Raw genomic sequence first — 17,724 nt, 5'->3', positions numbered from 1 at the left:
CTACAGCTGGGACTCCTAATGATCTGCAGCCGTGACCGTGCATGAGTGATGGAGCTGAGTTAGAACTTGAGTGGGTGTGGGTTAAGTTTTACTGCAGCAGAATTTACTCTGTTTTCACTCCAACTCTGGTGGTGGCTGGTAATAAATACACTCAAAAAAGAGTACATTTTACCATTTTTAGTAAAATATTTTTAACTCTGGAAAAGTTATCCCCCAGATTTCCCTGTGTATTTTACCTTGTTTTCTTGCCACCTTTAACCAGTTTTGCTGCTTTTTGCCCCATTTCAACTTTAAACCCATGTTTGCCCCTTTCTTTTTTGCCAATTTTAACCTATTCCTGCTGCTGTTTGGCTGTTTTTGCCATTTTTTGCCCATTATTTTGCATTTATTTAATTGTTTTCCATTAAAGTTGTCTCAGTTTCTTCTCTTTTGTTCCCTGACACCCTGACATTGGTGCATATTATGGCTAGATGAGGTTGGTTATCTTTCAGGTTAGAAATAAGATATATCATTGCTTAACCCAGTTGGCCGGGCCCCAGAAAGCTGTCCCCTTTGTCCCCCCTTATGGGCGTCCTTGCCCGTGCACCAGGACTCCTGAGTGGAAACTAAAATCAGTGGTGTGTAATCAGACTGGAAGCTAAAAATAGATGAGGGGTGTGTGAGAGAAACTAAAGACAAAGCATTAATACATAAACACTTTCCTTCCTCTGGTGGTGACACGGCTGCTGAGAAATGTCACCTTTGACCCACTCAGCCCTGCTCTGTGTGTTCTATATTAAGTCTGGCACTCTTGTTATTGTTCTCCTAATAGCTTTATGCATTATATTTACCTCCACAACGAGTCCTGGGAGACGACTCCGTGCAGTCTGCTCATGGAGTTTGACTCCACATATATCCTAAAGGCTAACGTTTTCCGCTTTTAGCCTTTACAGGCTGCATAACATGGGTCAGAACAGGGTTTCTAAATTACAGGCAAGTTTTTACGGTTTGCAATGCCACTTATTCATAGCTTTCAGTCACATGACCGCGCAGAGGCCTGAAATGCAAAACAGCTGAGGGCAGTAGCAGCTAGTATTGACCACTATGTGGAGCTGCAACACCAGTTTTTATTCTCTGTCTCTTTAAAACAATATATATTTTCATCACCTTACACTGAAAACCCGAGGCACTGGGAACAACTTTCTAACGGTCTAAATCCAAAATTCAGTCACATGTAGATCTCAGTGTTTTCACGTTTACAGCAAACACATTCCAACATATCTAGGGTGTCAAGACAAAAACTTTGGATTTCACTTTACAGGGTCTTTGATGAAGATATGTTTATGTTACAACTGTAACATCACCTTTATTTTTTCTTTTTAATGGATTTCTTGCAAAGCTGATGATTTCTGATGCTGCATTCTCTCCTCTCTTTTCCTCCTCTCTCTGTTCAGAAAGAAGCATGTGTCGGCCATTCTCAACATCCGCGGGATGACTCGGCAGGCAGAGCGTCAAGAGATCCTCAACATCGTCAAGGACATCGAGAGCAGCGACAGTGGGAGCAGCGGTAGCGGGCTGGCCCGGCTGTCCCGGGATCGCGCCCTCTTCTCAGAGGTGCCGGTCACCTCGGAGGTCCACTGCCTTAACGTCGGCCTAAGCCGCATCGCCCTCACCGCCTCATCCTGCTTCACCTCGCTGCGACCTCGACGCCGCAAGACCCGGACGCCCGTCCAGGAAAACCCTGACGACGTTCTCTGAGGAGGAAATCTTCCAAAGATGGACCACGTCATAAACCGAACCACCGACAACTGAATCCGTCCATCTGGCTGCTGCTTTAAACAGACTGTTTGTGTCGTCTGTTTCTCCTGAAGAAAAAGGGAAAGGATGACGGCATATGTTGCACCGAGACTTTGGGAATAGTTTAAGAACATTATAATCACTCGGACTCAGTTACATTTAAGACTCGCATCAAAACTTTCACAAGGGAAAGAGACTGAAGTCCCTGGAGGACGAGGATGATCGAAGGAGAGGCAACAAAACTGGGCACAATAATCCGAGATGTGGTGATTAGATATTGATAATGAGGTTTTGATCACAGAGGTAGAAAGGGCTCTCTGTTGTCTCATAGATTTAAATGACTCTTTGATTTGTAATCAGAAAATTATCTTTGCTATCAAGATGCACTTTTAGCCTTTTTTTCACAAAAAATCACGATGGGAAATCATTTATCAGATCATTTATCTGATTGGAAACCAACGTGCCTCTTTACATTGGATTTTGTAAATGGACGAGCTTGTGTGAGGCCTTTTAGATTTCTCCTTTTGCACAGCTGGTCACAGTTACCCATTCCTTCTCTGATGGCAAAGGCTGCTGGGTAGAGTCCATCTGCCACCACTAACGCAGATGTGGGACCAATTTGGGGTTAAATGTTGTGCCTAAATAGACATCATCATGTGATGACAGGATCTGGGCATCAAACCCCCAGCCTTCTGGTTTAAGCCTGGTTTAATCTTCTGTGTCAGATCTATGCCATAGCTACACTGGTGTTTCCCACAGAATAAGGCTGTACTTAGGTGGTAGACAAGACCGTCCCGCCCTTCCTCTTCTGACAGTATTTATGAACAGTGCGCTGAATAAAGATGCTCAAAAACATTGATAAAAATGATCATCAGTCCTCAAGAATGCTGGCCTTTTAGAACAACTACCAGAAATTTGTTTTAGATAGCCCAGTGACCAATAACCTGCACTGAACAGCAAAAAAACATCTAAAAACAGAAATTCTTCTGAACCTGGAACCGAGTAAATCAGAGCTCAGTCAGGAGCACTCTCGTCATACATTTAACCATTTTACTGCTAAATTGGTCTACAGTTTGACTTGGTGGAGAAGGCTCTGCTCTAAGAATGCTCCCTGTGTTTGTCAAGGGAGCACATGGCTAGAAACCCTTTTATAAATACATTAATGACAATGCAAAATTAATACAATAAAAGGAGTTCAAAAGCAACGAATCCGGAGTAGCATGAATCTGAATATGAGGGTGTAACGAACTTTATGCTATAAAGGAGAAGGCTGGGGTGGAGGAGGTTAGGCTTTGTCAGCATCAGCATGGTCAGCATCAATGCAAGTAGGGATCAGTGAGAAGTACATCGTACTTAAATACACTGCTGCACTGAGAGAAAGAGCTGTGATTGGCTATGGGAACTGGGAGGATCAACTGACCATCAGCTGATCATTTCCGTGACCTGCATGAACTAATGCAAGGCTTAATTGTTTGTTACCCTGCTTATTTACATATGGAAATGATTAAGAAAGACATTCTTTGATTTGTTGAAACAAACACAATGAAAGTTGTGAGCTTTTCCTTACACACATGCAGTCAGTTGCACAATATATGACTATGTTTAACACATAGCAACAGCAGCACTTAGCTTTACATTAGCAACATTAGCACTAACTTAGCCCTTTAGCTGCTACCATAACTCAGCAGCTTACAAGAGCCAGATACCATCCTTCACTGACCACATCAACAAATCATCCACACAAATAACTTACCAGTGCTTAAAACACTGCATTACAAATGAAAATGTTCTCATTTAAGGTCTCATGAACTGATGATCTCAAGTGTAACCTACACTAAATCTAGTCATTTTTGCAGCCTGACCTTTTTGGCGTTCATATTTTTATCACCTGTATAACTGGCTGAAGACTGGTAAATACTGGCTAATGGGAACTCTTTTCTATATTTATTATTAATTATGTTATTTCAAAGCAAATGAGCTGCATGTGTGGAGGTTTATCATTGATAAGGTAATCTATCACACCCAACATCCTGCGCTGCAGGAGTACAGGGTGATATCAACAGCAAGGAGCTGCAGGAAAATAATCTAAATGACTACATACAAAACTGAATGTTAACATGACAATGCATTGTGATCAGAGCGTGTTCAGGAGAGATGTATGTTTCTCAGAAGATCTAAAGATAATGCTGCATGTCAGCTACATTTGAAGGGTTCAGGATCATGCAAACCTACAGTTGTGCTATGTTATTAGAGTTGATGCAGGAGTGTAAACCAGGCTCTGTTCTACAAAAGGAGATCTCTTCTGCTACGTTTGTTTTCTCAGCAAACTGCTCGGATCTTTTCCTACTTTTGGTGTCTGTAGTAGCTCACAGAAAGACTTCTGATTCACTGTGCTGTGCTCTTTTAAAGGGCAAAGACCAGAATAGGAGGACTGAAGTAGACCAAATCAAATGGATCACTAGGACTGCTGACACTTTACAGACCGGATCAATAACCTGGAACCAAGAGTGAGATCCTCCACATCCAGACTCAAAGCAGCAGCATTAAGCTGCTTGACTATGGTATTGGGATGAAATTAAGGGTTGTTGTTTTCTGATTTTCTGAACATCTTGTTGGAGCTCTTATTAAATGTGGAGTTAATAATGTCAGATGTGGTTTTGTTGTTGCACATAATAAAAGAGGAAAATGAAGATGTAATCAAAGGTACTAGACGATGATGGGAGTCTCTATTATACTGAGGGTGTATTTAAAGCTTTAATGATTTTAGTTTGAGCTCTTTGGTGTAATGAGGTTTATTATAATGTGGGATTTCTTTTTGCTGACCCATATGACTTCACATTTTCAATTTAACTTTATAAAAAGGAATGTTTGCTCGGTGGATTTTAGCGACAGAAGAGCAGACAAAAGCATCTTTTACTCTTGTGTTGTTGCTTTCACTTCTACACTAAACAGTTTATGTCATAAACACATTACATGTAAACTAATCTTGATAAAATAATCTCTTTTTATTGATTATCTTCCTTCAAAGTCACTGGATTCACTTTGTTTCTTTAAAACTGTTTCTTCATGCACTGATGAGAACGATAGATTTAACCTATTCATTTCAAGACCCTTTCAGATTTTGCTTTCCCTTTACTGAATGAAACATGTAAACTAAATAGGACACATTTAAAGTGTAACTCTGAGGAGGTGTAGTCGGACACTTCGTCCATGGGCTGAGGGATGTTGATGAACCGCTCTCTGACTTTGTGACCAACATTTCTCTATTCTCATCTCTATCTTTCGTCTCATGTAAATGTGGATTTATGGAATCAGTCTTTCTGTACAGATCAACTTTAAATGACAATAAAAGAGATGTGATCACTTACCTGCTGTATTTGACTGGTGTGACATCACTGTGGTTTATTAGCTCCATTTTGTTTTTGCATGTTTATTTTTAAAGGTTGAAAAAATTATGTTCTTGTACAGAGAAAAATGCTCACTATTAGAATTTATATTGAATTCATTCAGCCTCAAAGAGAAGTCAACTAAAAGATCTCAAACAGCAACACAGAAATGAAAATGAGAAAAACTTAATTAAAATCTATCAGTCTGGAAAGGCTTTGGAACTTCTTAACCACAGTGAGAGCCATTATCCACACATGGAGAAAATTGTGAACAGTGGTGAACCTTCCCAAGAGCGGCCGGCCTACCAAAATGACTCCAAAAGCACATGGGTGACTCATCCAGGATGTCCCAAAAGAACCAAGAACAACATCTAAAGACCTGCAGGCCTCACTGACTCAGTTAAGGTCAGAGTTCATGACTCAACAATCAGAAAGAGACTGGGCAAACATGGCATCATGGGAGAGTTCCAAGTTCAAAACCACTGCTGACCAAAAAGAACACAAAGACTCATCTCACATTTGACTAAAAACATCCTGATGATGCCCAAGACTTCTGGGAAAATATTCTGAGGACTGACCAGAAAAAAGCTGAACTTTCTGGAAGTTGTGTGTTTCATTCCATATCTGACATATTTGTCACAAGTTTGACAAAAATGCAAAAAATAAGATATTAATAACTTGGCTTTTTGGGGAAAAAAACAAAACAGAAAAATCTCTTTAATGTCAAAGTGTTTTTTCAAAGTAATGTCAATTTAATGAAAAAAAAAATGTAGTATAAAATATGTGCAGAAATATCCACCCCCTTTAAAGTGACTGCCCTAATTAAACAGAGGTCTGGCCAATTGGTGCTGGTAGTATCACAGTTAGTGAAATGGGGATCACCTGAGGTCAGTGAATGTGTCTCAGTGTTTGTAGTATAAAGTCAGGGGATGGAGGCAAAAACATTTCCAAGGCTCTGATCATCCCCCAGAGTTCAGTTAAATCCATCATGAAGAAATGAAGGAATATGCCACGTGTAAATCTGCCTAGATCAGACCGTCCTCACAAACTGAGTGAGCGTGCAAGAAGGAGACTAGTGAGAGAGGACACCAAGACACCTGTGACTACTCTGAAGGAGTTCCAAGCTTCAGCAGCTGAGATGGGAGAGACTCTGCAGACAACTGTTGGCCAGGTTCATCACCAGTCAGAGCTTTATGGGAGAGTGGCAAAGAGAAAGACACTGTTGAAGAGAACTCAGATTCAATCTGGGCTAGAGTTCACCAAAAGGCATGTGGGAGACTCCATGGTCAAGAGGAAGAAAGTTCTTTGGTCTGATGAGACCAAAATGGAGCTTTTTGACCACCACGACAAGACGCAAACACTGCGCATCACCACAAACACACCATCCCCACTGTGGAGCACGGTGGTGGCAGCATCATGCTGTGGGGATGCTTCTCAGCAGCTGGCCCTGGAAATAGAAGAAATCTGTTTTCACTTTGATATTAAAGAGTTTTCTGTATTCTTTTTTTGTCAAAAAAGCCAATTTATATTGATCATGATTGATTTATAAAATCAATAAAAGGGTAAAACATCCAAGGGGGTGAATACTGTTCCATGAATTCAATCAAGAAAAGCAGTTAATAATCTGATTTTCGTCAGGTCAATAATTCTTCTAACTTCATTGACCTAAAATAAAAAGTCTGAATGAACCTTTGATGCATTTTTATTGAAGTCGTTCGTCCACAGAGTAAAATATTTCACAAGTGTTAGTGAGAAGTTTCCTCCTACAAAGATTAAAATATCACAGACAGATTTAAATACAATAAAAAAACACATTAATGACGCAGTGACCATTAGCCCCGCCTCTTCTCTGGTTGGAATGAGATCCTGTCTGCTTTGATCACTGGATTTATAATGTCTGTCACTTTTTTTCTTTTTTCTTTTTTCCTTTTTTTTTTTAACAATGAGAACCCAGAGTCTCAGCTTGACTAGGATCCACTGGTGCCCTGAAGGCATATGAAAGCAAAGTACCATGGTAGATGTAGTTAAGTAGATAATGTTTTTCTTTTACCTTATTTTAGGATTATTAATGTGACATTTTCACAGTTTATGACATCACACAAGATGGCAGAGACAGGGCAGGACATAACCCTCCTTAATTTTTATAGAAGATGAACTCTTTTACATGAACACAATTTTTCAGAATAGAAACAAGGAGAAGGGGCGGGGCTTTACTGTGACATCATTAACCAAACAAAATGTAAGAAATGAACAAAAGGAACATCAAATAGCACCAACAGTAAATTCAGGCTAAATAAATACTCTGATGACATTTATGGTAAAAATTTAAAATGGTTGAGTTCAAATTTATTTACAAATTACAGAGCGATAAAAACAGAACCAGGACCAGGACCAGAAGTGGACAACGCCATGCTAGCAGGAGAGCAACAGAAACAGTGCACACGCTCCTGGGTTTTTATCTTTGATTTTATTGTGACACAATGGAGAGAAAATTTTAGGAAAAAGTGACAAAGAACTTAAGTGGCACAACCAACATGACCCTGACGGATAAGGTGTTACCTCGAGGTTTGACATCAACCAGGATGAATCTCCACACTAAATTCATGGGTAGGCTTGTCAACTGTCCAGTATAAGCTGGGATGTTGCCAACTGTTCCGTATAAGCTCGGTTTGTTGTCGACTGTCCAGTAAAAGCAGAGATGTTGTCAACTGTCCTGCATAAGCTGAAACATTGCCAACTGTCCCATATTCGCTAGAAAGTTGTCAACTGTCCAGTATAAGCTGGGACATTGCCAACTGTCCCATATTAGTGTGAAGTGAACATTCTCTGCACTTTGTATCATTGGGAGTTTTTGATTGGCTGCAGAAGTGAGAGTGAGAGCGGCACGCTGCCACGTAGATGCAGAAGAGGGCCATACTAGCGTTATTGAAACTTTTTTGTTTCTGCAGCACAAACTGATCAGAATTGAATTTTAGGGCCACCACCTCAAGGGAACGATGGGGTAAACACTGAGATTGTTTTCTCTTTGACTCTTTTCCATAAAGGGTTTGCACTGACGTCACTCTCAGCGACTGCTCTGCCGGGCTGAGTGGCAAATACTGCTGTCTGCTCAGTAGAGATCAGATGGAAACAGGGGAAAAACAGTCTAACATTTGCTTAAATTAGGGATATTTGGACTCGGCAGAGATCCATACTGTGTCCTCATTTCATTTACCTATGTTAAGCTTATTTGTTAAAAGATCCCTCCATAGTTCAGGATGTAGCATATTTCACGATCGAGATTTGACTGAATCTAGTTCCAAACTATCACCTGTTAAACCTAAAGATTATTTTTGATGTGACAGTTTCCCACAGACCTTTCTCAACGTGTCTAATATACTGTATAAACTATCAAAGCATTGGACATGTTCACTGCATGACATGTTCATGGAAATACGATTTTTTCTGTCTTTGCCAGATGTATTAATCTGTCTATATGTAGAGTTATAAAACATAATCCGCTGTCATTAAGTGCCTGTCACCTTAGATATTTAACTGTATGGTTGAGCTACTGAAATTTAAGGTCTTAATTTTACCTTTAGTAAGAGGAAGGAGAATGGTGTTGGGTTTAGATGATACTCATCACTAACTGAATGCTTGTTGCAGTTACTCTAATAGTCCAGCTTTGTCACCTGACCAACATTAAGACGTAATTATTTAAAAAGACTGCATTTTTCAGCTGAAATAAAGCTGTTAAATGTTGACTTCCTACTAATATCTGTCACCTGCTCCTCCTTTCTGCCATTTAGTGGCTGGAACAGCAGAGACTCATGCTGCTGTGACGTCACATGCACACCCTTTTTTACCGTAGTAGTGGCTTTAAGTGGGCAGCACTTAGAGTCCAAGACAAATTTTTCCAAGTGAACATTAAAGAAGTTTTTATTTGGTTATCTGCTATCATCGGCACCACACATTATGCAGCAAATTGCCTCCTTTCCAGTTGCAATCTGAATATCTGCAGCACGCGCTGCAGTCCGTCTCCAGTAGGTGCAGTAAGTGCCACACCACTCTGCTTGGCAGGTCTATTTTCAGCAAGAACACATCGAATGCAGAGAGCAACTGGTCTGTTTCAGAATAAAACACCGGGTACATGCTGTCAATGATGTATCTCATTATTAAATCAATGATACGCCAAAATAGGAAGCAAATGAACAGCGGATCAGAAGAGCACAGCAAAGTAATCTCTGTATGTTTTCTTTTTTCCTATATGAACCCTGTACGTAAACTTGAGACCTTTTGAGATTATTATCTAGCTGCTTCAGAAACAGATCATAGACTGTCAACAAACTGGGCAGGGCCTGGGTGACACCAGCTGTTCAGTTACTGAAAGGGTTTTTGAGTCTGATCCATGGAGGTTGCTGTATTGAAACGCAGTCCCAAACTAACTTTAGATCAACCTAGAAACAAAGAGATGGAGCTGAGGCGGGGCTTAGGCCTCATGCTAACAGTCAGCATATCAGCCTTGGCCCTAATTCCTCAAACCAGAACAGGATGTGACTTCTGCTGCTTCTGCACACAGCCTCTAGTGGACACTTCAGAAACTGCAGCCTTTTGGACTACTGGCTTTGCTCTGGGTGTGGGTGTAAGACTCCATGGATATCGCAATGAAGAGAATTCTTAAGCCCAGTTCAGACCAAAGAGACAAGTTAAAACTCAAAACTGCTTGAAACGGGCTGGTCTGTGATATTCTGAACACCTGCCAGTTCACAACACTGCAACTGAAGGAGATGGTGCATTGTTTTTGTAGCACAACTCCCACAGTCACTAAATCTACAAGAGGGACAGTGTTTTTCATGGGTTTTTGTCATCAGGACCATGGATACCATTTATATGCATGCAGGTGCATGAGAGGGCTTCATTACTAAATCTTCCTTGTCATCAACATCGTTGTGGCAGCAAAAGCACATAAAAAACACAGGGATGCTTTGCTAGCTTAGTCTTGTTATAACGTAGATATCTGCTGAGAATAATTGATTTTCCACTGACAATTTAGCTCCTACTGCCTGAATTTCTCATGTATTATCTCATAGATTGGCATGCATCCTGCTTACAAGTGCAGCTGGAAAAAAGGCCTTTAAAAAAGATATCTCTATTTCCTTTTTTCAGATTTATCTAAATATAGAAAATCAAGCCGTTAACACCCCTGTCTGTCAGGAGTGTTAACTGGCTGTTTCTGTGTGACAATCATTTCCAAAACTCATAGCATGACTTTATCCAATGCTAATGGCATTTGTTTTTGTTTTGACTTTCAAAACAATATGTATATTCTCCTTTTCTACACTTATACGCTTACAATGTACTGAAACCAGCTGTCTGTGACTAGCTGAATCTCAGACTCCTGCGACCATCAGCAGTGCCGTCCCAAATCTCTGGCCTGAACCGGGCTTTACTATTGCACACATTTCGGTGTTTCAAAGATCACAAACTTGGAAAGCAAAGTGGCGTACACCAGTGTCAGGCCTTATCTGTGCATTTATAATGATTACTAATAAGACCCTTGGTCCTGGTCCTGGTCCCGGTTCTGGTTTCGTGCTGCAGATCTTTAGACCTTTGACTCAGAGTGACAGGACAGATCATCACCTCTCATCCAGTTGAGTTAAAGGACCCTTGAATTAAATCATAACTGAGTTAAAATGTGACTGCCACTCTCTTTATTTGTACACAGAAACTTAAAACATGAATAAAAAAAATGATAAATCTAGCGAGCTGCAGGGGGCGCTCTGAACACGTCTGGTCTCAAAGAAATGTGGAACAAAAACATGTTTCAAGATCAAATATATTCACAGCTTCTCACACGATCCTGTCCCTACTTATTCACAAAATACTGTCCGACCAATGGCACGCGGTCACTGCCTCTCAGCTGGCCAATCAGAACGCATTTTCAGTGATTTTCTCAGGTGAGATTCTCAGTGCTGTTCTAGTGAGGCTGGAGGCGGGGTTCGTGTTCACTCAGGTGATTGACGTTGTTCTTACAGGTGAGGAGAAAATGCCACGTTAATGCTGCCAACCGATGATGTCACAGGAAGTGACATCAGCTCTGCTGTTAGTTGTGGTCATTGTTTTAAATAGTTAATTCAGAATAATGTAATGTTATAGTTAAATTCAGCTTCAGTCATGTCAGGTCTTGTTTAAACTGGGGTTGGATGATCTTCAGGATCAATAATCTTTGTAATAACCAATAACTGAGCTCTACATGTAACCGCATGTAAACTTATTTATATATTTACCAATTTAAAACATTTAAATTTGTCTGTTGCTGTTCTGTAATGCTGGCTAACTTTCAATAACTAGTAGAGATATGACAGTATTGTTAAGATTGTAGTGACAGAACCATCTTGATACCATCGTGGACATGTGACAGTTTTGAACGGTAGCTCTTTGGGACAAAAAGTGTAGGGTTTAGTTTCTTTTTAGCCACTTTTTCTCCTTGTTAGATCATAATTCTGCATCCAAGGCACCACATAGTATTTTCAAGGTTATAAGACTTGTGGAATAGAGATGTACAGTCAATTAGATGTGGGTGTTTTTAATTTTGGAGTATCGCTGTGATGTGACAACGATAGGCTTTCAGAGCAAAAAAATATTTTTTTGGGGGAGGGGAGCAGAGTGAAAGGAAGTGTGAACTCCAGCTCCACCTGCTGGCTTGATCTTACAGCATGAAAACAGTGGATGCTAGGAGTGGTGAGGGAGAACTGAGCGTCAGAGTTTCAGACATTGTGGGGACTCCTGTGACTTTTAAATCTGATGTTTGGAAGCATTTTGGTTTCCTGGTGTCAAGAAATGAGTAAAGTTGACTGAAAATCAATAAGCAGATACTTCTGAGACTGTGGTGACACACCTGAATACGAGGAATACGAGCCCTAAGGAGGCGTTCACAATCCCACTTTCCCACAACAGCGCGAGATTTCAATAGAGCACGAGGTGTCCCTGTGAATATATCACCAAAGATGTACCGCTGTTTTCAGTGGTGGACAACAAAGGTTTTAGAAGGTTCATAAACACCCTGAAGCCAAAGTTTATGTGCAAATTTTACACCTATTGCACTTTTTTTTTTTTTTTGCACAAATTGAAATTGTTAAGAAACACTGACTTTTCTCTTTTTTTAGAAGTCTTCAAGTTTTTTTTTTCTTTTTTTTTTTTTTTTTGATACCACAATAAAATACTAAACCATGGACTTGTTTTGGAGCTATTATCGTACCACGACATTTTAATACCCTCACATCTGTAACAACTAGCATTGCAAAGTCACAGGCTTTGGTGGCACTTATATTGATGAAGGAGCGCATATGGCAATCTATTCATGCTGCAAGACTCCTGCAGCCTGATATGAAAGTTTAAAGTCCGCACTAAACCCTACGTTAAAACTAGTTAGATTTTGTCATTGTTTGGTTGCAGCAAGGAGACGTAAGGTTGCTCTTAGCTAGTAGAGCTTTACATCCAATTTATGGTATTGTTGCAGATATGAGGCTTTCACTTAATTTAACCAATCAAAGAGAAGCATTTCCTAACCCTAACCCAACCTTGGCCCCACTCACTTTAAGAAAAGAAAAAGCCTTTTGACAAAGCCTTGAATTCTGTTATTGGCGATTTCACCACTTGATGTCAGTGTTGTTACTTTATTCTGGCTCTGAGTAGGTTGTAGGCTTTCATTGCTGTTTGAGGATCAACAGCTGTTCACAGAAGTTAGAGACATTACACTCAAGAGACAGCAGTTTGATAAACACTGGGTTGGGTTCTGTTGAACATCTGGAATGATCTGGGTCTGCGAGTCATTGGCTGAATCACTGATCCAGCGTCCATCCGTAAATTCCACAAAAGTACTTCCTCAGTCCTTTCCTATCCACTTCTCCTTACCCCGGTGAAAAACGTCACAGGGTCCAGGAAAGATTGGAGTTGGTGGATAGGAAAGGAGAATCTGTCGTTCCTGGTTGTAGTCAGGCCAAAATCAGTCTGAATTCATGTAGTCAGAGTCAGCATTCAAAAGTCAGTCAGGTCTTGCTCTGTTGTGAGTTAGAACTTTAGTCTGAACTTGGCTATGTTTGAACTTTCACACACTTGGTGCAACCCACAGCAGGCCCACCACTGCTGTTGCTGGCTCTGCCTGTATCAGTCCTAAGCTCTCGCTGTCAACCCAACCACCACCTTAGAATCCATGTGTAGGCTCCAGTGGGAGTTTAAGATGCTCCTTAAATATAAATGTCCCAGAAGGAGGTGAAATAAACCAGTGAGGAGTCATGAGGTTGGGACCTAGACGCCAAACAAACCATGTTCTTCAGCTGAAATTATACTTTAAATGATAAATTCGTGAGATGTCTAAAAGGGTACTGCTCAGAGATTAGTAGATGGACTAAGTAAGAATTATGCAGCACAAAATCAAATATCTATAAAGTACTGAATTCACATGGAGGAATTCTAATCAAACATCATGACTCTGATGTGATATCTGAAGTTAAAATCGATCAACCCCAGTTTAAACTCTTTTGTCGGACATTTGCTGAAAAGACAAAACAGACTGAAATCATAACCTTGCTCACTTTTGTTTATGTGCTTGAAAATGCTTTTAAAAAGTGTTGAAAATGAGATACAGAGTGCAAACTTCCAAGAATTCCATTTTGAATCTGAGACTTAATGCACATGCTCATTACAGTTCCAGCGTGAGTAGAAGGACTACAACAACAATGGCGGCTTCCTGAGTTCTGTTTGAGCCGCTCACTCCTGGTCGACTTTTTTCTCAAGCTTACCCTCTTTAGACTACGTCAGAGTAAAAACCCCGCCTCATCGGACGTCCACACAAACATTCCTGTGTTAGCCATTTTTGTATGTTTACACCTCACTGCTCTGTAGATAGAAGAGGATGTGAGCATGTACATGTTGTTTTGTTTCAAAGGCACACCGCCACCTACTGGCCTGGCATGCATCCTACAGCTTTTTTTGGTAGTTTCATGGATCTTTGCGGAACATTTTAGAAAATGAAAGATAGTTCCATCTTCAATGGGTTATTTTCATCTAAACATGGCTGAAGGTTCTCCTGTTGTTCTGCATCTGTCTAACTGATTGATTGGCAGCATCGCTCTGACGTGACCCTCTCTCCTCACAGAGAAAAACAAATGTTCCTCGTCTAGTCCGTCCTTTCAGATTCTGCAGGAAGGGGAGGTGCTACTCCTCCTCACTCCCTCATGCAGACGTTGCACCTCCCGATGTTCTCCCTCTGCTGCCAGCCCTGGGTCAGCGTGGTGGAGGAGCTGTTGGAGGTGGCGCTGGATGAGTCCACTCGGGTCAGCCAGAAGCTGTAGATGTTGGCGAAGTAGTGGCAGGTTCCGCGAGGCCCCTGACACTCCACAAAGGGCTGGGCCCTGAAGTCTGTCAGACAGCTACCTGATGATGTCAGAGACTGGCCGCCGCCCTCGTCGCCTGCCCCTGTATGCTGCAGACACAGGAAGTGACATCATTATTGGTCTCTCTTAATCCAAATAGCATACTAGATTTCAGTTGTTTGGGTTTTTGCAGCAGTTTTAAAAACATGTAAGACCACAGGCTGACAGTAGCATTTGCTATCCCCCTGTCAATTTCACAGTCCATTCTACATGCAGTCATGAACAAGCCCCCAAGATACTTGAACTCCTCATGGGGCCAAGACTCCCTCTCCATGAAGAGCAAGAGAGCTATTTTCTGACAGGGAGTCATGGACTCATGGACTCCCTCATGGAGGTGCTGACTCTCATCCCAGCTGCTTTGCACTTGGCTGCCAAACTCCAGTGTCTGCTGGAGGTCCCTAGCTGTGGAAACCAACAGAACCACATCATCTACAAAAAGCAGGAATAAATGCAAAAGCCCCCAACCTCAGAAACCTCCCATTCAAAGTGTCTGGGAAGGGGATGACTTTTCAGAAACGTCTCGGTGGGTGATTGGACAAACATTCTGTCTCACATTCACTGTGGGCCAATCAGAGCAACAAGACAAAATGAGGTAGTAGACATGCACAGCCTGGTGAGTAATGTGAGCTTGATAAGTGAGAGCCATTAGAGAGCCAGTTTGTGGATCCAAATCTTGGTTAAGGGGGCAACTGGGCTCAATTGTGGTGCTTGAAGATGTTTTGCCTCTTCTCCATAAGGCTTCTTTTGTTCTAAAAGGACAAGATGGCTACCGCCTCATTCCCCTCAAACGCTAATTGGTCTGTTCCCAGACCTGGCGCAAACATTTCAGATTGGAGCTTCACAAGATGGATTTGCCTGCCAACAAACATGGAATCTGGACAATCTATCTGCTTTGCAAGGTTAGTGGAATGCTGAGTGGCTTGTAACTTTGGAAAGTCATCATCCATCCATGCATTTTCTATACTGCTTATCCCATTGGGGGTCGCGAGGGGTGCTGGAGCCTATCCCAGCCATTGGGATCCCCCTCTCATTGTGCGAGAGGCGGGGTACACCCTGGACTGGCTGCCAGTCAACCATAGGGCTGACATATAGAGACAGACAACCAGGCACTCTTACACTTACAGCCAATTTAGGGTCAAAAATTAATCTGATGATAATAATCTGGGAGAACATGCAAACTCCGCACAGAAAGGCTCTGACCAGGAAGTGAACCAGGGACCTTCTTGCTGTGAGGTACCAGAGCTAAACCCTGCGCTGCCGTGCAGACCTGGAAAGTCATCATGGTAAGTAAAAAGCCCATGTTAAGCCCTGGAGGTATGTCCCTAAAGTAAACAGATGTGTTTGCAGTAGTATTAGTGGAATCAGTGGTGCAGTGTAAGCACTTCTTTAAAGACAGCAGTAACAGTATTAACAGCAGTGTTATTAATATTATAACCTCCAGCTCTGCAGTACTCACCATGACAAAAGAGTATCCAGTCCAAAGGCTCCTCCAGTTTGGGGGGCAGTTCGGTTGGCTTGAGGTCTGGCTGTGCAATGCAACAGCTGAGGAGGGGGCTTCACAAACTACACAGCGGCTGATATGATCCTCTATGGAGGCTCCGACCACCGGTATACTGGACACAGCCGCCGTGGTAGACAGCCAATAGGACTTATCATTACGGCTGGCGTAGGAGCAGGTTCCCATGTTACAGGAAGAGAATGGCATGGTGGAGAACACCTTCATACAGGAGCCTGCCTGACCTGCAGGTATAGTACAGTACAGACATACTATATTAGAATATACTTGACTTGGTTTAAGTCAGATTTAAAGTCCAGTCCAGACCAAAGATGTGCGACACAACAAGCGCAGGATCAGCTACAGTTGTGGGACTGAGACCTTGTAGCTAGTATCAGGCTGGCAGGCAGTGTTGCCTGCAATTCGGATTGATGGAGTCTCCACAGCTGGTTTTAGAGCTTTGCAAATGCCACACTGAAATAAAAGAGTATCCATGTTGTGGAAGTTTTAATTGTTCAATTAGCACACTTTTTCCATACAAAAAATTCAGTAATAAAAGAAAGAGACTATTCGCACAGGATTAGTATTACCTGTGGACCTCGGGTGATTCATGAATCAAACCCTGACATCAGTAATCATTGGGATGCACAGGGTAAGTGAAGTCTGTAAACATGGAGGTGCAGCATGACAGCAGCAATGGGATCCTACACAAACTGTTAGCAAGAGTTTACAACTGATAACATTAGGCTACAGCTGTTTTTTATGGACAGTAGAGTTTGAATGAATAAATCAATCAAAATAAGGTCATTTGCAAACATAAGATGAAATAAATTGAGAGAAAAGCCCTATAATGGTCCAATGTGTGTCAAAACTTTATAGAAGATCTACTATTGGAGCCTCTATTTTTTTCCGATTACGCACCATAAAAAACACATTATTACAGAGATGCCAATTGCACAGGATTAGTATTCCCTCTGTGTGCACTGAGATATGGTCAGTAATTTGCCCTGGAACTTTTACTCTGGAAATTACAGACATGGTATTAAAACCCCAGGCGTCCTGTGCAATTATTACAAATTACTAGAGGCCTCTGTGTGGCAGTAATCCCATGCGAATAAGGCTTTATTCTTCCCAGGCCTATGAAATGGGAGCCATCATACAACAGATACAGCATTTTCTCATTATGGCTCACCTCGCCAAGAAGAGCAGCATTCTAACCTTTATTAAAATAGAATTTTAGTGGTTAGTGTTTGCTCTACTTTTTAGAGGCAACTAACCTGACACGCCAGATGGATTTGTTTCACACATCCATCTGGGAAGGCTTCAATAGGAAATGTTTGAGAAAAGGCAGGGGCTTTGAAAAATCCTCGGAGTATGATTGGGTGAACGTTCTGTTTGTCACATCTCTACAGGCCAATTCCAGCAACAAAGCACGTGACGTAGCTGCTAGCAAGCTGCGCATGTGCAGCTACTGAGGACTAACGCGAAACATGGCGACTACAGACATGTAAGTACTCGAGTTTTGTTGTTTTTGAAAAGAAAACAACTCACTACTGTTCTTTGTTCTTCTTTAAATGAAGAAATGTCGTCAAGTTCTGATAAAACTGGCGCTTTAGCAGCATCCATGCTAATCTCTTCCTTCATAACTGCACCA

The 17,724-nt window shown here is 41.5% G+C and overlaps 2 protein-coding genes across 4 annotated transcripts in view; one reads left to right on the top strand and one right to left on the bottom strand.

The window, feature by feature from the left end:
* exoc3l2b (exocyst complex component 3-like 2b) overlaps positions 1-5,143 on the top strand; it is an 85,898-nt gene extending 80,755 nt beyond the window's left edge. For all 3 annotated transcript variants that reach the window (XM_041803477.1, XM_041803496.1, XM_041803487.1), the window contains exon 15: positions 1,434-5,143. In XM_041803477.1, coding sequence (XP_041659411.1) covers positions 1,434-1,737 — 304 coding nt within the window. In that variant the 3' untranslated portion in view covers positions 1,738-5,143. The remainder of the gene's footprint in view (positions 1-1,433) is intronic.
* Positions 5,144-13,691: 8,548 nt separating this feature from the next.
* Positions 13,692-17,724, bottom strand: part of col4a4 (collagen, type IV, alpha 4) — a 94,815-nt gene continuing 90,782 nt past the window's right edge. Inside the window, exons 46-47 of the mRNA XM_041795866.1 lie at positions 16,032-16,315; positions 13,692-14,625 (exon numbers count right to left, since the gene is read on the bottom strand). Coding sequence (XP_041651800.1) covers positions 14,368-14,625; positions 16,032-16,315 — 542 coding nt within the window. The 3' untranslated portion in view covers positions 13,692-14,367. The remainder of the gene's footprint in view (positions 14,626-16,031; positions 16,316-17,724) is intronic.

This window comes from Cheilinus undulatus, linkage group 2, assembly GCF_018320785.1.
Source record: "Cheilinus undulatus linkage group 2, ASM1832078v1, whole genome shotgun sequence".
NCBI lineage: Eukaryota > Metazoa > Chordata > Actinopteri > Labriformes > Labridae > Cheilinus > Cheilinus undulatus.
This window is presented reverse-complemented; position numbering and strand designations above follow the sequence as displayed.